Source organism: Corvus hawaiiensis, chromosome 4, assembly GCF_020740725.1.
Source record: "Corvus hawaiiensis isolate bCorHaw1 chromosome 4, bCorHaw1.pri.cur, whole genome shotgun sequence".
In the NCBI taxonomy this organism is placed as follows: Eukaryota; Metazoa; Chordata; class Aves; order Passeriformes; family Corvidae; genus Corvus; species Corvus hawaiiensis.
In genome coordinates, this window is record NC_063216.1 from 7,090,026 (window position 1) to 7,110,805 (window position 20,780).

At 54.4% G+C, this 20,780-nt stretch overlaps 1 protein-coding gene across 1 annotated transcript in view; it reads right to left on the reverse strand.

The window, feature by feature from the left end:
* The window catches only part of BRD4 (bromodomain containing 4), a 65,140-nt gene extending 46,940 nt beyond the window's left edge, over positions 1-18,200 (reverse strand). The window contains exons 1-8 of the mRNA XM_048300617.1: positions 18,115-18,200; positions 11,392-11,470; positions 10,109-10,226; positions 8,753-9,071; positions 4,646-4,783; positions 3,961-4,096; positions 2,955-3,115; positions 2,846-2,908 (exon numbers count right to left, since the gene is read on the reverse strand). Of these exons, the coding sequence (XP_048156574.1) occupies positions 2,846-2,908; positions 2,955-3,115; positions 3,961-4,096; positions 4,646-4,783; positions 8,753-9,071; positions 10,109-10,128 (837 nt within the window). The 5' untranslated portion in view covers positions 10,129-10,226; positions 11,392-11,470; positions 18,115-18,200. The remainder of the gene's footprint in view (positions 1-2,845; positions 2,909-2,954; positions 3,116-3,960; positions 4,097-4,645; positions 4,784-8,752; positions 9,072-10,108; positions 10,227-11,391; positions 11,471-18,114) is intronic.
* Positions 18,201-20,780: the final 2,580 nt, after the last annotated feature.

Sequence of the window (20,780 nt, forward strand, 5' to 3'; positions counted from 1 at the left end):
CCGGGAAGGTTGGAAGAGGATCAGTGGGATGGGGTTCCATGGGAAACTGGGTCCAGTGGGAGCTCCCAGCCCAGCCCAAGGCACCCCACGATCCCCTGAACCCCTCCCTGCTCTCCAGGACGTCGCTGTTTGGGTTTCCCAAACCGGGAATTTCTGGACCAACCCGTGGCCTCCCAACCCAACCCCACGGCCGAGCTCAAGGCTTGGAGCGGCCTCCAAAAATTGGGATTTTCTTTCCAAGCTGTAAAAACTCAGGGAAGGTGGGAAGAGGATCAGTGGGATGGGGTTCCATGGGAAACTGGGTCCAGTGGGAGCTCCCCAAACCGGGAATTTTTGGACCAACCCGTGGCCTCCCAACCCAACCCCACGGCCGAGCTCAAGGCTCGGAGCGGCCTCCAAAAATTGGGATTTTCTTCCCGAGCTCTAAAAACTCAGGGAAGGTGGGAAGAGGATCAGTGGGATGGGGTTCCATGGGAAACTGGGTCCAGTGGGAGCTCCCCAAACTGGGAATTTCTGGACCAACCCATGGCCTCCCAACCCAACCCCACGGCCGAGCTCAAAGCTCGGAGCGGCCTCCAAAAATTGGGGTTTTCTTCCCGAGCTGTAAAAACTCCGGGAAGGTTGGAAGAGGATCAGTGGGATGGGGTTCCATGGGAAACTGGGTCCAGTGGGAGCTCCCCAAACTGGGAATTTCTGGACCAACTCGGGGCCTCCCAACCCAACCCCACGGCCAAGCCAAGAGTGACCACTTGACCACTCCAACGGCCCGGAGTTAGGAGTAATGAACAAGATAATAACAATAATAATTAATAAATGAGAAGAAATAATAATAAATAAGCTGATAACCATAATAATAATTAAAATAATAAACAAAAACTCACAAAAAACCTGATAAATAATTGAAATAGTGAATAATAGCAAATAATAACAAATAACCTGAAAACCATAGTACTAGTTAAAATAATAAGTACTAATAAATAATAATAAAGAAACTGATAACCATAAAAGCAATTAAAATAATAAATAATAAGAACTAAAAATAAACAACCTGATAACCCTAGTACTAAAAAAATAATAAATAATAACAAATACCAATAACCTCATAATAACAATAACTAAAATAATAAATAGGAAATAATAATTTGACAACTATAATAACAATACTATTATCAGTAATAAGGGCAATAGATACAACAATAAATAATAAATCCTAATATCTGATCAAGCTAATTAATTAAGGCTAATAAAGCCTTAACAATAGAAACAACAAAAGAAAAAAACAAAAATAATAAAATCAATAATAAGTGATAATGGAAAGTAATAATTAATAATAATAATACTAATAAATACAAGAACAATACTGAAAAGTAAAAAATACTAATAAGTATTAATAAATAATAATAAAAGTAATACTACTAAATTGTAATATCCAATTAAGCTAATTAATTAAAGCTAATAAACCCTTATCAACAATAATAGCAACAGCAACAAAACCCCCCAGAATAACAGGATTGATAAGAAAAGATAAAAATAAACCCAGACTAACAAGAAACGGTAATTAACAACGCTAATGACACCGAACCCAAACCCCACTGCCCAGGTTCGTTAACGAGGCGCGCTAACGAGGGGCAGAGGCAGCGCTGCTCACCTTGATGGGCTGCGCGGGCTCAAACGGTAATTAACAACGCTAATGACACCGAACCCAAACCCCACTGCCCAGGTTCGTTAACAAGGCGGGGGTAACGAGGGGCAGAGGCAGCACTGCTCACCTTGACGGGCTGCGCGGGCTCAAACGGTAATTAACAACGCTAATGACACCGAACCCAAACCCCACTGCCCAGGTTCGTTAACGAGGCGCGCTAACGAGGGGCAGAGGCAGCGCTGCTCACCTTGATGGGCTGCGTGGGCTCAAACGGTAATTAACAACGCTAATGACACCGAACCCAAACCCCACTGCCCAGGTTCGTTAACAAGGCGGGGTAACGAGGGGCAGAGGCAGCGCTGCTCACCTTGACGGGCTGCGCGGGCTCAAACGGTAATTAACAACGCTAATGACACTGAACCCAAACCCCACTGCCCAGGTTCATTAACGAGGCGCGCTAACGAGGGGCAGAGGCAGCGCTGCTCACCTTGACGGGCTGCGCGGGCTCAAACGGTAATTAACAACGCTAATGACACTGAACCCAAACCCCACTGCCCAGGTTCGTTAACGAGGCGCGCTAACGAGGGGCAGAGGCAGCACTGCTCACCTTGATGGGCTGCGCGGGCTCAAACGGTAATTAACAACGCTAATGACACTGAACCCAAACCCCACTGCCCAGGTTCGTTAACGAGGCGCGCTAACGAGGGGCAGAGGCAGCACTGCTCACCTTGACGGGCTGCGCGGGCTCAAACGGTAATTAACAACGCTAATGACACTGAACCCAAACCCCACTGCCCAGGTTCGTTAACGAGGCGCGCTAACGAGGGGCAGAGGCAGCTGCTCACCTTGATGGGCTGCGCGGGCTCAAACGGTAATTAACAACGCTAATGACACTGAACCCAAACCCCACTGCCCAGGTTCGTTAACGAGGCGCGCTAACGAGGGGCAGAGGCAGCACTGCTCACCTTGACGGGCTGCGTGGGCTCAAACGGTAATTAACAATGCTAATGACACTGAACCCAAACCCCACTGCCCAGGCTCGTTAAGGAGGCGCGCTAACGAGGGGCAGAGGCAGCACTGCTCACCTTGACGGGCTGCGCGGGGCTCAAACGGTAATTAACAACGCTAATGACACTGAACCCAAACCCCACTGCCCAGGTTCGTTAAGGAGGCGCGCTAACGAGGGCAGAGGCAGCTGCTCACCTTGACGGGCTGCGCGGGGCGTGGGGATGACGGGCGGGGTGCGGCGGGCGCCGCGGGGGCCGGGCGGGGCGCGGGGGCCGGGGCGGGCGGGGGCGGGCGCGGGGGGCACCATGGTCATCACCGGCGGCGGCACCAGCAGCTCGGGGCGGGCACCGGCGGGAACGGGTGCGGCGGCGGCGGCGCCAGGGCGGCAGCGGGCACCGCGGGCGGCGCCGGGGACGAGGCCTGCGGGGCGCCGGGCAAGCGCCGACGAGCCGGGCTTGGAGGTCACTGCCGGGAGAGGGGAGAGCGGTTATGGGGGGAAAAGGGGGGAAATAATGGGGGGGAATATAAATATGGGGGAAAAAGGGAAAAGGGGGGGGATAAACAAGGGGGGAATAAATATGGGGGAAAAAAGGTAAGGAAAGGGGACGAAAAGGGGACGAAAAGGGGGAAAAATAAGCAAGGGGAAAAAAAAGCAAGGGGAAAAAAAGGGGGGGAAAAAGGGGGGGAAAAAAGGGGAGGAAAAAAGGGGAGGGAAAAAGGGGGGGGGGAAAAAGGGGGGGGAAAAGGGGGGGGAAAAGGGGGGGGGAAAAGGGGGGGGGAAAAAGGGGGGGGAAAAGGGGGGGGAAAAAAGGGGGGGAAAAAGGGGGGGGAAAAAAGGGGGGGAAAAAGGGGGGGGAAAAAAGGGGGGGGAAAAAAGGGGGGGGAAAAAAGGGGGGGGAAAAAAGGGGGGGGAAAAAAGGGGGGGGAAAAAAGGGGGGGGGGAAAAAGGGGGGAAACGGGAAAAAAAAGGGGGAAAGGGGAGGAAAAGGAGGGAAAAATAACAGGAACAATAACGGGAAAAAAGGAGAATGTAAGGGGGGGAAGTGGGGGAAAAGGGGTAGGAAAAAGAGGGGAGAAAAAGGGAGGGGACAAAGGGGGGAAAAAACAGGGGAAAAAGGAAGGAAATAGGAAAAGTCTGAGCGAAAAATCCCCTAAAATATTTCTCATAAAACCAAGAAAAAAAAAAAAAACCCAGAACAGGGAAATCTGGGAATGAATTGAGGCGCCAATGAAAGGCTCTGCTTGGAGCTGGCGCTGGGGAATCCCGGGAATTGGGGAATTCCGGGAACTGGGGAATTCCGGATCCGTACCTGCTTCCTTGCGGGCGCGGCCTCTGCCCTTGGTCTGGGCGATGACGATTTCCGTCTCCTCCGGGGTCATCTCCGAGATTTTCTGCAGGAAAAGCTTTTCCAGAGCTTCTGCCATTAAGACTATGTCATCCCCTGGCTGGAAAAAAGGGGAAAAATCCAGGAATTCGAGGGGTTTTTCCAGGTGGAATTGGCTCTGGAGCGATGGGATGGGGTTTTTATGGAGAATTCTTGTGCTGAATCTGGGGGTTTTTAACAGGGAAAGGGAGAGGATGGGAAGAGGTGGAGGAGAAAAGTGTGGGGAAGTGGGGATCCAAAGGGGTGGTGGGAATAGGGGGAAAATGGGAAAAGGGGGGAGAAAAAAGGGGGGAAAAAGGGGGAAAAGGGAGAGGGAAAGGGGAGGAAAAGGGGGGGGGAAGGGGGGAAAAAAAGGGGGCGGAAAAATGGGGCAAAAAAAGGGGGCAAAAAAAAGGGGGAAGGGGAAAAACAAAAAGGTGAAAAGGGGCGAAATAGGAAAAAAAACCCAGGGAAAAATCCCTTCAAGTATTCCTCTCAAAAGCAAAAAAAAAGGGAAAAATCCCCATCCGGACTCGAACCATCCCAACGGGAATGAAGCTGAGCCCAGAGCCATTCCCACGGATTTCATCCCGGGCTTTTTGGCCCCAAATTCCCGGGAATTTCTCCGTACCTTGTTGTAGATGTAGCAGTTTGTAAACATCGTGTTGAAGTCCTGGATACATTCTTGAGCGTTCCAGTAATAATTGTTTTCCAAGCGTTTCTTTATTGTTCCCATATCCATCGGAGTTTTAATGATCTTATAATAATCCTGCGGAAAAGCAACGCACCGGCCCATGGTAAGGGTGGGGATTCTTCCGGTTCTTTCCGGGACTGAATCCAACTCTGGATCGTCGAGTCCGACTTTGGATCATCAATCCAACCATAGGATCACCGATCCAACCATTGGATCATCAATCCAACCATTGGATCGTCGAGTCCAACTTTGGATCGTCGAGTCCAACTTTGGATCGTCGAGTCCAACCATTGGATCATCGAGTTCAACTTTGGATCATCGATCCAACCATTGGATCATCGATCCAACCATTGAATCATTGAACCCAATCATTGGAACATCAATCCAACCATCAACCATTGGATCATCGAGTCCAACCACTGGATCAACTCCAACCATTGGATCATCAATCCAACCATTGGATCATCAATCCAACCATTGGATCATCGAGTCCAACCATTGGATCATCGAGTTCAACTTTGGATCATCAATCCAACCATTGGATCATCGATCCAACCATTGAATCATTGAACCCAATCATTGGAACATCAATCCAACCATTGAAACATCAATCCAACCATTGGATCATCGAGTCCAACTTTGGATCATCAATCCAACCATTGGATCATCGAGTCCAACCACTGGATCAACTCCAACCATTGGATCATCAATCCAACCATTGGATCATCAATCCAACCATTGGATCATCGACTCCAACCACTGGATCAACTCCAACCATAGGATCATCGAGTCCAACCATCGGATCATTGAAACCAACCATTGGAACATCAATCCAACCATTGGATCATCGAGTCCAACTTTGGATCATCCAGTCCAACCACTGGATCGTCAATCCAACCACTGGATCATCGACTCCAACCATTGGATCAAGTCCAACCATAGGATCGTCGAGTCCAACCATTGGATCATTGAAACCAACCACTGAACATCAATCCAACCATTAGATCATCGAGTCCAACTTTGGATCATCCAGTCCAACCACTGGATCGTCGATCCAACCATTGGATCATCGATCCAACCACTGGATCATCGAGTCCAACTTTGGATCACTGAGTCCAACCACTGGATCAACTCCAACCATAGGATCATCAAGTCCAACCATTGGATCATCGATCCAACCATTGGATCATTGAACCCAACCATTGGAACATCAATCCAACCATTGGATCATCGAGTCCAACTTTGGATCACTGAGTCCAACCACTGGATCGTCAATCCAACCATTGGATCATCGATCCAACCACTGGATCATCAATCCAACCATTGGATCGAGTCCAACCACTGGATCAACTCCAACCATAGGATCATTGAGTCCAACCATTGGATCATCGAGCCCAACTTTGGATCATCGAGTCCAACTTTGGATCGTCGAGTCCAACCATTGGATCGTCGAGTCCAACCATTGGATCGTCGAGTCCAACCATTGGATCACTGAACCCAACCATTGGATCATCAATCCAACCATTGGATCATCAATCCAACCATTGGATCATCGAGTCCAACTTTGGATCACTGAGTCCAACCACTGGATCATCAATCCAACCATTGGATCATCGAGTCCAACCACTGGATCATCAATCCAACCATTGGATCGTCGAGTCCAACTTTGGATCGTCGAGTCCAACCATTGGATCATCGATCCAACCATTGGATCATTGAACCCAAGCACTGGAACATCAATGCAACCATTGGAACATCGAGTCCAACTTTGGATCATCGAGTCCAACCATTGGATCGTCGAGTCCAACCATTGGATCATTGAACCCAACCATTAGATCATCAATCCAACCATTGGATCATCGAGTCCAACTTTGGATCACTGAGTCCAACCACTGGATCATCAATCCAACCATTGGATCGTCGAGTCCAACCATTGGATCACTGAACCCAACCATTGGATCATCAATCCAACCATTGGATCATCAATCCAACCATTGGATCATTGAACCCAAGCACTGGAACATCAATCCAACCATTGGATCGTCGAGTCCAACTTTGGATCATCGAGTCCAACCATTGGATCATGAGTCCAACCACTGGATCAACTCCAAGCATTGGATCACTGAGCCGAACCCTTAAATCCAACCACAGGATCACCAAGTCCACTGGATCAAGTCCAACCACTGGATCATCTCATCCTACCACTGGATCATTAAATCCAACTTTTGATCATCTCACCCAACCACTGGATCAAGTCCAATGACTGGATCATCAATCCAACCACTGGATCGATCATCTCATCCAACCACTGGATGGAGTCCAACCACGGGATCATCTCATCCAACCCTTGACCCAAGCCCAACCATGGGATCATCTCACCAACCGTTGACCCAAGCCCAACCACGGGATCATCTCACCAACCGTTGACCCAAGCCCAACCATGGCATCATCTCACCAACCCTTGACCCAAGCCCAACCATGGGATCATCTCACCAACCACGGACCCAAGCCCAACCACGGGATCATCTCACCAACCATTGACCCAAGCCCAACCACGGGATCATCTCACCAACCACGGACCCAAGCCCAACCATGGGATCATCTCACCAACCACGGACCCAAGCCCAACCACGGGATCATCTCACCAACCGTTGACCCAAGCCCAACCATGGGATCATCTCACCAACCATTGACCCAAGCCCAACCATGGCATCATCTCACCAACCGTTGACCCAAGCCCAACCACGGGATCATCTCACCAACCATTGACCCAAGCCCAACCACGGGATCATCTCACCAACCATTGACCCAAGCCCAACCACGGGATCATCTCACCAACCACGGACCCAAGCCCAACCACGGGATCATCTCAACCAACCCTTGACCCAAGCCCAACCATGGGATCATCTCACCCAACCACGGACCCAAGCCCAACCACGGGATCATCTCAACCAACCCTTGACCCAAGCCCAACCATGGGATCATCTCACCAACCACAGACCCAAGCCCAACCATGGGATCATCTCACCCAACCACGGACCCAAGCCCAACCACGGGATCATCTCACCAACCACTGACCCAAGCCAAACCATGGCATCATCTCACCAACCACGGACCCAAGCCCAACCACGGGATCATCTCACCAACCATTGACCCAAGCCCAACCACGGGATCATCTCACCAACCATTGACCCAAGCCCAACCACGGGATCATCTCACCAACCATTGACCCAAGCCCAACCACGGGATCATCTCACCAACCACTGACCCAAGCCCAACCACGGGATCATCTCACCAACCATTGACCCAAGCCCAACCACAGGATCATCTCAACCAACCACGGACCCAAGCCCAACCACGGGATCATCTCACCAACCCTTGACCCAAGCCCAACCATGGGATCATCTCACCAACCATTGACCCAAGCCCAACCACGGGATCATCTCACCAACCACGGACCCAAGCCCAACCACGGGATCATCTCACCAACCACGGACCCAAGCCAAACCATGGCATCATCTCACCAACCCAGTGACCCAAGCCCAACCACGGGATCATCTCACCAACTGCTGACTCAAGCCCAACCACGGGATCATCTCACCCAACCATTGACCCAAGCCCAACCATGGCATCATCTTACCCAACCGCTGACTCAAGCCCAACCACGGGATCATCTCACCAACCATTGGCCCAAGCCCAACCATGGGATCATCTCACCAACCACTGACCCAAGCCCAACCACGGGATCATCTCACCAACCACGGACCCAAGCCCAACCACGGGATCATCTCACCCAACCATTGACCCAAGCCCAACCATGGCATCATCTTACCCAACCGCTGACCCAAGCCCAATCACGGGATCATCTCACCAACCATTGGCCCAAGCCCAACCATGGGATCACCTCACCCAACCATTGACCCAAGCCCAACCACGGGATCATCTCACCCAACCGCTGACCCAAGCCCAACCACCAGCTCCAACCCAACGGTTCCGAGCGACCTCCGCGCTTCCCGGAGCATCCCAACCTCCTCCTGAACTCACCGGGAGGTTGAGCTTGACGGCGTCCACGGGCTGCTGGAAGGGCCACGCGAACTGGTGCTTCCAGAGGGTCTTGAGGACCACCTTGAGCAGATACTGCAGCTGGTTGGTTTGGCGCTTGGGTTTGTTGGGATTGGACGTCTCCGGCGGCGGCGGATTGACTCCGACGCCGCCTCCCGGCTGGGCCTGGCCCGGCGCCGGCGCCGCCGACGTCTGCGTGGAGTCCAAGGCGTCGGCCAGCACCGGGAGGTTCCGCAGCCGCGTGCCGGGGCCGCTCTCGGCCGCCATGGGGTTGATCCCGTTGCATTCCTCGCCCGATACCCTGCGGGACGCGCGGGAACGGGCTCGAGCTCTGGGGGCCTCGGGGTCGGTCCCGGGGATGTTCCGGGGGAATTCCCCGGAGTTTGAGCCAAGGAGCTCGAGGAGGAGCCGAGGGGCGCCGTGAGGGTGATTTCTGGGAATTCCTTGGGATGTCGCTCGGAAAGGTGGGAATTCGGGGGAAATGGGAGAATTGGGGGAAACGGGGAGGAATTTGGGGAGATGGAAAGAAATTTGGGGGAAACGGGGAGGAGAACTGGGGGGAAATGGGAGGAATTTGGGGGAAACGGGGAGGAATTTGGGGGAACAGGGAGGAATTTGGGGAAACGGGGAGGAATTTGGGGGAAACGGGGAGGAATTTGGGGGAAACGGGGAGGAATTTGGGGGAAACGGGGAGGAAACGGGGAGGAAACACGAAGAAATTTGGGAGAATGGGGAGAAATTTGGGAAAAAGAGAAGAAATTTGGGGGGAATGGGAAGAAATTTGGGTAAAATGGGGAGAAATTTGGGGGAAACGGAGGAATTTGCGGGGAATGGGCAGAAATTTGGGAAAAAGAGAACGAATTTGGGGGAATGGGAAGAAATTTGAGGCAGATTGGAGGAAACTTGGGGAAAATGGGGAAAAATTGGAGGAAAATGGGGAGAAATTGGAGGAGAATAGGAAAAAATTTTGGGTAAATGGGAAGAAAATGAGGAGAAAAGGGAAGGAATTGGGGAAATGCAAAGAAAATGGGGAAAATGGGAGGAAATTCTGGGAATTGGGAAGAAATTTGGGGAAACGGGAAGGAATTTGGGGAAATGGGAAGGAATCTGGGGAAAATGGGAAGGAATCTGGGGAAAATGGGAAGGAATCTGGGGGAAAAAGGCCAAAATTCAGGGAAAAGGGAGAAATGTGGGACAAAAGGGGAGAAATTTGGGAAAAGGAGGAGAAATTTAGGAAAAAAGGACAGGAATTGGAGGGAAAAGGGCAGAAATGCGGGGAAAAAAGGGGATTTCTGGGATGTTTTCCAGGCCAAGGCGCCCTCCCCGATGCCGAGGTACCTTGTAGGATACATTGCCATGGAATTTTATCCCGGAAAACGCCGCGGAGTCAGAAGTTGCGTGGCTTGTCCATCTATCCTTGCCTGGCTCCGGGCACAGCTGCCTCCAGATCCCGACTCTGAGGGGGAGAAAAACCTCGGGAATATCGGGAATTCACCCAGAAATCCGGGAAAACCTGTCTGGTTTTATCGGGATCGTCAAAGCTCAGGAGGTTCCTATGGAAAAAGGAGGTTTTGGCACCGAAATTTGGGGTTTTCCCGCTTTTTTTCCCACTTTTCCAGCCCCAAATCCCCATTCCAAAGAGGGATTTCCCCCTGCTTCGGCTTCAGGAGGAATTTATCCTGCTCAGCCTCGTTTTAAGGGAAAAACCCTGGAATTCCTTCCCCAGGGAAGCAGGAAAAGCTGGAATTGGGGCTGGAAAAGCAAATCCAAGCGCTGAAATCCATGGAAAATCGGCTTCCAGGAAAAGCTCCGAGCAAAAGGCGCCACTGAGGGTTAAACTTCGCCGTTATCCCAAAAAAAAAAAGCTTGGAAAAGGCGGCTCCTGCTGAGCCAGGCGGGAATTCCGGACAATGGGAAGGATCAGGGCGATCCCGGAATTCCAAATCCTTCGTTCCAGCCTCAATCAAGGAGCTTTGATCCCAAGAATTGAGGCTTTGGGGGGATATTCCCGGGAAATCCCAGAGGATCCCTCGGAACCCTGAGCCAGCTGAGCTGTGTGGGAATTTTTTCCCAAAAAACTGGGGAATTTCTGGCCCTCGATTTGCCTGGAAATGCCCCAAAAATGCTCCGTTCCCAATCCCGGGGGATTCTGGGATCCGGGAGAGGATGGAAAACTGGGATTTGCTCCTCCAAAACTCCTCAATATCCCTTCAAAACGACCTTAAAACCCTCGGGATTTCTCAGGAATGACGAATTATTTGGGATGAAACTTCCACCACTCCCAAATCTTTGAGCTGCCAAAGCCAACCAGGTCCTTCCAAATCCATGAAAAACCAGGAATTGTGGATTTGGAAGGGATTTTTTCCCATTTCTGGCGATATTTTCCAGGGAAAACCTGATCCCAAAAACCCCTGGGAGCCGTGGCCGGAATTCCTGACGGATTCCGGATCCCAGGAACAGAAAAAGGAGGAAAAACCTCTCAAAAGTGAGGGAAGAGTGGGAAAATCCAGAGCTTGGATCATTCCAAGTATTCTTAATTTCACGATTCCCCAAAAAAGCCGTTTCTGCTCCCAAAATTCCCATTTTTTCTCAGGAAAAGAGGCGAATTTAGGGGAATTTACCTGAATTCCAAGTGCCCCTTCCAGGTGTGGCTCCCTCAGCCTCTGACCTTCATTTTCCACGCTCCCGTTGGAAAAACGTCTGGAAAAAAAGGGAATTCCCAGAAATTCCTGATTCCAGCCCCAAAAAATCCCCAATTCCAGCCTCAAAATCCCCAATTCCGGCCCCAAATCCCCAATTCCGGCCCCAAAATCCCCAATTCCGGCCCCAGATCCCCAATTCCGGCCCCAGATCCCCAATTCCGGCCCCAAAATCCCCAAATCTGGCCCCAAATCCCCAAATCCGGCCCCAAAATCCCCAATTCCGGCCCAGACTAATTAAACCTGGGTTTAAATGAGGTTTTAGTGCCGGTTTTAAGTGGTCCAGAGCCTTACTCAGGGCTCAGAGCCGATACTCAGGGTTGGAGCTCCCCCATTAATTAAACTCGGGTGTAATTAACGTTTTAGCGCCGGTTTTAAGCGGTCCAGAGCCCTGAGCTCCCTCTTCACTCAGAGCTTTGTAATTAAACCCGGGTTTAGTTGAGCTTTTAGTGCCCCCTTCACTCCTCAGTCAAGGCTTAGTCAGCCCTAAGTAATTAAACCCGGGTTTAACGAACATTTAGTGCTGGTTTTATGCAATCCTGGGCCTTACTCAGGGTTCAGAGCCGTTACTCGTAATTAAACCCGGCTTTAATTAAAGGTTTAGAGCCGGGTTTAAGCGGCGGAGTCCCAAATCCAAGCCCAGAACTGCAGCACTCGCTCAGGGATGGGGAAAACGGGGAGAAACTTCCCCAAATTCCCAAATCTGAGCTCAAAACGCCCTCAGGGACACAAAACCCAGGAAAAATCTTCCCAAGTCCGACCCCATCGCTCCAGGACGAACTCAGGGATGGAAAAATCCCAGAAATCCTCCCCAAAATTCCCAAATCCGACCTCCAGAACATAAAAAACGGGGAGAAACTTCCCCAAGCCAAGCCCCAAAATACAAAAACCGGGAAGATCCTTCCCGAAATTCCCAAATCCGACCTCGAGGCACCCTCAGAGACACAGAAATCTGGGAAAAGCGTCCCAAAAATATGGGGAATTCTCAAATCCAACCTCTGGAACTCGCTCAGGGACGGGAACAAGCAGGAAAACTTCCCAATTCCAACCCGAAACCACAAAAATCACGGAAAACCTCCCCAAAATTCCCCAATTCATCCCCTGGAACACAAAAACCAAGGAGAAACTTCCCAAAATTCCCAAATCCAACCGCCAGGACCATCCCGGAGCCACCCCAGGCCGGGAATTTGCTCCAAACCCGACGGAACTCAACAAAAACCGGGATGAGCCTGGAATAACGAGGGGGAACCCCCCCCCCTTCCCAAAATTAGGGATTTTCCCCTCGGAATTCCACAACAAATCTAATCCCCCGAATTCCCAAACCAATCCCCAACTCCTGCTTCCCCTCCCTTCCCAAATCCAGGAATTTTCCCCTCCGAATCCCACAAATCCACAGCCAAACCCCGCAATTCCCAGGAATTCGGGATGGAAATTCCCAGATTTCCTCCGGTTCCAACTGAAAACGACGCAGGAAATTCCTAAAGGAGAATCCCAAATATTCCAATCCCAAGAATCTGAGATGAAAACTCCCGGTTTTCTTCCACTTAAAAAAGCTCAGAATTCCCAGAAAATCCCAAACACTTTGAGCCGGGAAATCTGGGATGAAAATTCCCGGATTTCCTCCAGTTCCAGGTGAAAACAATTCCCAGCACCGAATTCCCAAAGGAAAATCCCAAAATTCCCGAGGAAAAGGCACGGAATGAGGGCAAAAAGCAAAACTTTGGGGTCTCTTTGGGTTCGGATCCTCATCCCAAAATTCCAGCTGGGAATTCCGGTGCCAATTCCAGGCATTCCGCCTCCTTTTCCCTGGATATCCAGGAGCAAAATGCCGCAGCCCGAGAGAATTTCCCAGGATTTTGGGAAAAACGGGAATCTCAACACCCGAAGTTCGCAGAATTCCCAAAACAAAGCCTCAAAATTCCCGGTTTTCCGAGGTTTTTCCCAGAGCTGAGGTGCTGCCGCTCGGAGAGGCTGGAGCAGGGAATTCCCAGGCTGCAATTTCTCCCCCAGGATCTGCTGGGAATTCCTCCAGATGGATTTTTAGGGAACATCAAGGCCTTGATCCACATCAATCCCTCTCCCAACGCAATCCTGGGGCTTCTTCCCGGCGTTTTTGAGTTTTCCAAGGAATTTTTTTCAGCAGGACGACGACTTGGGACAGATCCAGGGAATTTTGGGGATTTTCCTTGGGGAAAAAACGGGATTTGGGATGAATCCTGCAGGGAACGGGGAGCTCCAGGCCAGGATTCCGGGGAAGCGAAGTTACTTGGGAATTTTCCATGGGAAAAAAACCGGGATTTGGGATGAATTCCAGGCCAGGATTCCCGGAATTTCCCTCCCATCCGCGGCCGTTATCCCGTTAATCCCCATCCAAAAAAACCCTCGGGATGCTGCCAGAGCTCCTCCCAAAGCTCCGGGATCCCGGCGGATTCCGACGTCGGAGAAATCCCAAATCCCCATTCCTCGATTACAGCCCCAAATCCCCTCCCAGCTCCCAAAAATTCCCAGTTTTCCCCCACGTTTTCATGGGATTCATCCCCAAATCCTGACTCCAACCTGGATTCCTACCTTTTTTCTGGGATGGGGATGGATTTTTCCCTGCTCTGCCTCGGATTTATCCCGGAATTCCTCTCCCTTCCTGCCCTTTTCCCCCTTTCCTGTCCCATATCCGCCACATTCCAAAGGGATTTGGGATCTGTGGGATTCTCCCAGACAGAATTCCCTCTTTCCTGCCTCATTTTAGGAAGGAAAATCCTGGGAAAAGCGGCTTTTCCGGGACAAAATTCCACGGAAACGGCACCAACACACTCCGGATCCTCCCCAAATCCAGGGAATTCCCACCCGGAGCCTCCAATCCCAAAAATCTCAGGTTTTCCCTGGAATTCCTCCCGAGGTCAAACCTCTCTCTGTGCCAGCAAATGTTTGGAATTCCAGGGTTGGAATTCCTGGATCCCATCCAGGCCCTGCTGCCGGGAAGGGGATTCTGGAGGAGTTATTCCCAAAAATCCCCCGGAATGGGAATGAGGGGAAGGATCAGGGTTTGGATTCTCTCTCCCCTGCTCCCAAAAGAACCCAAAAATCGGGATTTAACCCCAGGAATTCGATGCCAGAAGGGCTCCATCCCTGTTTTCCACGGAATTTTGGGATTTGGGATCACATCAGGCAGCGGTTCCACAGCTTGGAGGAATTGCAGGGATAAAAACCCTGGGAAAATCCCATTTTCCTCGATTTTAAACAGAGAATTCCATCCCATATTCCAGTGGGAACGTGGCCCTGGAATCCATGGATTTATTCCCAGGCTGGAGGAACCCCAAACTCCCCAAAACTTCAGGAAACAATCCCTAAAAAACCCCAAAACTTCGGGAAATGATGCCTAAAAAACCCCAAAACTTTGGGAATGATCCTCAAATAACCCCAAAACTTCAGGAATGGTCCTTAAATAACCCCAAAACTTCGGGAATGATCTTCAAACAATCCCAAAACTTTGGGAATTAATCCTTAAATATCCCAAACCTTGGGAATGATCCTCAAATAACCCCAAAAGCTTAGGAAATGATCCTTAAATAACCCCAAAACTTTGGGAATTGAACCTCAAATAACTCTAAACTTTGGGAATTGATCCTTAAATATTCCCAACTCTGGGAATGACCCTTAAATAACCCCAAACTTTGGAAAACGATGCTCAAAACACCCCAAAACTTTGGGAACGATCCCTAAATAATCCCAAAATGTTGGGAATGATCCTTAAATATCCCCAAACTTTGGGAACGATCCCTAAATAATCCCAAAACGTTGGGAATGATCCTTAAACATCCCCAACCTTTGGGAATGATGTTCAAACTCTGGGAATTGATCCTTAAATAACCCCAAAACTTTGGCAATGATCCTCAAACAACCCCAAAACTTTGGGAAAAATCCCTAAATAATCCCAAAACCTTGGGAAAAATCCCTAAATAATCCCAAACGTTGGGAACGATCCTTAAATATCCCCGGAATCTTGGGAACGGTCCTTAAATAAACCCAAAACTTTGGGAATTCATCCTTAAATATTCCAAGCTTTAGGAATGATCCTCAAATAACCCCAAAACTCCGGGAATGATCCTCAAACCGCCCCAAACTTTGCGACGTGATCCTTAAATATCCCAAACTTTTGGGAATGAGGCTCAAGTTTTGGGGACTGATCCTTAAATAATCCCAAAAGTTTGGGAATAATCGCTAAATAATTCTAAAAGTTTGGGAAATGATCCTTAAACAAACCCAAACTCTGGGAAATTACTCAAAGCACCCGAAAACTTTGGGAATGATCCTTAAACTCCGAGAATTGATCCTTAAATAACCCCAAAACTTCGGAAAATGATCCCTAAACATCCCAAGCTTTGGGAACGATCCTCAAACAACCCCAAAACTTTGGGAAACGACCCCCAAACCACCCCCAAATCCCACAAATGATGCTCAAAACCACCCCAAAACTTGACAGAAAATGCTCAAACCACCCCAAAACTTGGAGGAACAACAATCAACCTCCCCCAACTTCGACAGACGATGCTCAAAAACGTCAGAACTTTCCCAAAACACCCTCAAATATCCCCAAACCTTCGGAAGACGACGCTCAAACCCCCCCAAATTTGACAGCTGAAGCTCAAACCACCCCGAAAACGCTGAGAAACAACATCTGAACAGCCCCAGACTTGGGGAAATGATGCTCAAACCAACCAAAACTCCACAAGCGAAGCTCAAACCCCCCCAAAACTTCGACAGACGATGCTCAAAAATCCCAGAGCTTCCACAAAAAATCCTAAACCAGCCCCAAAACTGCAGCAACGATGCCCAAAACCCCCCCAAGCTCCAACAAGTGACGCTGAAACGCCCCCGAACTTTGACAACTGACGCTCAAAAGCCCCTAAACTTTCACAAGTGAAGCTCAAACCCCCCCCAAAATGTGACAGACGATGCTCGAAAACCCCAAAATCCGACAAGTGATGCTCAAACCACCCCAAAATCTGACAAAACATCCTCAAACAACCCCGAAACCGCGGCCGACGATGCCCAAACCACCCCAAACTTCGGAAAACGATGCCCAAATCCCCCCAAACTTTGGGAATGCTGCTCCAAACCCCAAACTCTGCCAGAACTCCCAAAAACCCGGAGCCAACCTCCGCCCCCCCAGCTCCACCCGGCACCCCAAAGTCATTAAGGGGTAATTAGCAGTTAATTACCCTCGATTTAACCCAGCCCAACCCCAGGGAAGCGTTTGATGTTGGGATCCAAGGGATAACGGGGGCTTTTCCCGGGAAAACCCTGCCCAGGGAGGGCAAGGAGGGTTCAGCCTCATCCCAGGGAAAACTGCGGGGGATTTTTGGGAGTTGTGGAGGGATTTGGGGAATGAGATCCAAGGGAATGTGAGCGGGGGAGGAATTCCCACTCCAAAACCTCGGGAATTCCCTCAGGCTCCCAATTCCAACCCCAAAACCTCGGCAATTCCCTCAGGCTCCCAATTCCCACCCCAAAACCTCGGGAATTCCCTCAGGCTCCCAATTCCCACCCCAAAACCCTCGGGAATACCTTCAGGGACTCCTTGTCACCCCAAAATCTCGGGGACACCCCCAAGGCTCCCAAATTCCATCCCAACACACCGGGAATTCCCTCCGGGTCCCCTTCCCATCCCAAAGCAACCAGGAATTCTCTCAGGGTTCCCTCCCCGGGAATTCCCTCAGTGTATTCCCAAAAAACTCGGAAGAACACCCCCCCGTCACCCCAAAATCTCGGGGACACCCCCAGGTTCCCAATTCCCACCCCAAAACCACCAGGAATTCCCTCAGTGCTCCCTTCCCATCCCAAACAAACTGGGAATTCCCTCAGCGCTCCCTCCCCATCCCAAACAAACTGGGAATTCCCTCAGTGCTCCCTTCCCATCCCAAACAAGCCGAGAATTCCCTCAGCGCTCCCTTCCCATCCCAAACAAACTGGGAATTCCCTCAGTGCTCCCTTCCCATCCCAAACAAACTGGGAATTCCCTCAGCGCTCCCTTTCCCAGCCCAAAACAACCGCGAATTCCCTCAGGCTCCCAATTCCTACCCCAAAACAGCCGGGAATTCCCTCAGTGCTCCCTTCCCACCCCGAAACACCCAGGAATTCCCTCAGTGCTCCCTTCCCATCCCAAACAAACCGGGAATTCCCTCAGGGACCCCCTGTCACCCCAAAACCCTCGGCGACACCCCCAGGGACCCCCTTCCCATCCCCAAAAACCCCGAGAGCCCCTCAGGAGCTCCCCCACTCGCACTGTGGAGCCCTCCAACGTCATCATTCCCAAAGAACAGCACAAAACCGGGGAATTTGGGAAAACCGCGCTAGGGAAGGTCAAAATCGCCTCAGCCGCGCCGGGCGGGCCCCGTGAGGGGCCTGAAGGGCCCCAGCGCGGTCATAGCCCCGGGCCCGGGGAGGCCCCGCACCCCCGGGCCGCCCTCAGCGCGTCCTCCCCTCACGGCGAGCGGGCGGGGGCGGCCCCGCGGGGCGGGAGCGGCCTGGGCCTAACGGGGGCGGGCTGGGCCTAACGGGGGCGGGCTCCCTCCGCCACAGCGGCGCGGCCCCGCCCGGGCCCCGCCCGGCTCCGCGGGCAATCCCGGCGCTGTCCCGGGCGTCACTCACCGCGGGCCGGGCCGGGCCGGGCCGGCGCTGCCGCCGCGCAGGAGCCGCCGCCGCTTCCTCCCGGTCCGCGACAAAATGGCGGCGGCAGGAAGTGCCCCCCGCGCGCCGGCCCCGCCCCGCGCTACGCCAACGGCGTAAGGCGGCCCCGCCCGCGCCGCGCACGCCAACGGCGCAGCGCCCGGCCCGCGCTACGCAAACGGCGTACGGCGGCGGCGCCGCGCCGGCCTTACGCCAACGGCGGAACGCGGCGCCCAACGGCGCTTACGCAAACAGCGCAGCGCGGCCCCGCCCACCCCGCCCCGCGCCCTACGCAAACGGCGTAACCCCGGCGGCGCAGGGCGGAGGGCGCTCCGCCGCGACCCCCGCGCCCCCCCGGAGCCGCCCGCGCCGCCCGGGAGCGGCGGGACGGCCGCGGATCCGCCGGCGGCAGCACCGGGAGGTGGCGGAGAGGGAGGCGGGCACCGTAAAGCGGAGCCGCGCGCGGCGGGCGGCGCGTGACCGGCGCTTACGCCAGCGGCGCCCCCGCCTTACGGCGTTGGCGCAGCGGCGGGGGCCGCGCCGCAGCTTACGCCGTTGGCGTAGCCGCCCTGACGCAGCGGCCGCATTACGCAATGCGGGTTACGCCGGCGGGGCGACGTAAGCGGCGTTCGTGAATCGCGGCACCCCCATGAAGCCCCCCCCCCCCCCCGGTGTCCCCCCCCCCTCAGCCTCCCGCTCCCCCTCAGCCCCGGCGGCGCCCCCGGCCCGGCCCGGCCCGGCCCTCCCGGCGCGCCCGCGGCCCCGCTCTTACCTGAGGGGGCCGGGCCGGGCCGGGCCGGGCGAGCCGCCCTCCCTCCCTCCCGGCGGGCCGGGGGCGGCGGCGGGGGGCGGAGGAGGAGGAGGAAGAGGAGGAGGAGGGAGGGGAGGGGGCGGGGGGGCCGCGGGCACCGAGGGGCAGCGGGTCCGGCAGCGGCGCCGCACTGACCTCACCGCGCTGCGCGTGACGTCACGGCGCACCGGGACACGCCCACCCCCCGCCGCCGGCCCCGCCGCGTGACGTCACGGGAGGGAGCGGGGGGGGGGGGGGGGGCGGGGGGGGAGCACCGGGAGGGGGGGGAGGGGACACCGGGGGGTACCGGGGTGATGGAAGGGGGTACGGGGACACCGGGGACACAGCGGGGGATGGAAGGGGAACCGGGGGGTACCGGGGGTGATGGAAGGGGCACCGGGGACACCGGGGGGGTACCGGGGGTGATGGAAGGGGCACCGGGGGTACCGGGGTGATGGAAGGGGGTACGGGGACACCGGGGACACCGGGGGATACCGGGGGTGATGGAAGGGGGTACGGGGACACCGGGGGTGATGGAAGGGGCACCGGGGACACCGGGGATACCGGGGTGATGGAAGGGGCACCGGGGGGCACCGGGGGTGATGGAAGGGGGTACGGGGGGTACCGGGGGTGATGGAAGGGGGTACGGGGACACCGCGGGACACCGGGGGTGATGGAAGGGGGTACGGGGGGGTACCGGGGACACCGGGGGTGATGGAAGGGGCACCGGGGACACCGGGGGTGATGGAAGGGGGTACGGGGGGGGTACCGGGGACACCGGGGGTGATGGAAGGGGCACCGGGGACACCGGGGGTGATGGAAGGGGGTACGGGGGGGTACCGGGGACACCGGGGGTGATGGAAGGGGGCACGGGGACACCGGGGGGTACCGAGGACACCGGGGGTGATGGAAAAGGGCACCGGGGACACCGCGGGACACCGGGGGGACACCGGGGGTGATGGAAAGGGCACCGGGGACACCGGGGACACCGGGGGTGATGGAAGGGGGTACGGGGACACCGGGGGGTACCGGGGATACCGGGGGTGATGGAAGGGGCACCGGGGGGCACCGGGGGGTACCGGGGGTGATGGAAGGGACACGGGGACACCGGGGGTGATGGAAGGGGGTACGGGGACACCGGGGGGTACCGGGGACACCGGGGGTGATGGAAAGGGGCACCGGGGACACCGGGAGGGGGGGGGAGGGGGCACCGGGGGGTACCGGGGGTGATGGAAGGGGGTACGGGGGACACCGGGGGGTACCGGGGACACCGGGGGGACACCGGGGGTTGATGGAAGGAGGCACCGGGGAGACACCGGGAAGGGGACACCGGGAGGGTACCGGGAGGTACCGGGGGACACCGGGGGTGGCACCGGCGGGGACAGGGGACACCGGGGGGGGGTCTCTGGGGGGGACAGTGGATGGGGGAGGGGCACGGGAGGTCCCCGAGGGGGTCCTGGAGCTCTTTGGGGGGTCCTGGGGGGTCTTTGGGGACATTTTGGGGGTCCCTGGGACACTTTGGGGGGGTCCTGGGGGGGGTTGGGGACACTTTGGGGGTCCCTGGGGGGATTTGGGGGGTCCTGGGACACTTTGGGGAGGTTTGGGGGGGTCCTGGGGGGGTCCCAGGGACATTTTGGGGGTCCCTGAGGACATTTGGGGGGGTCCTGGGACACTTTGGGGGGGTCCTGGGGGGGGATGGGGATATTTTGGGGGTCCTTGGGGGGGTTGGGGGGTCCCGGGGACACTTTGGGGGGGTCCCAGGGACACTTTGGGGGGTCCCGGGGATATTTTGGGGGTCCCTGGGGGGGTTGGGGGGTCGTGGGGGGGGGGGGGTCCCAGGGACACTTTGGGGGTCCCT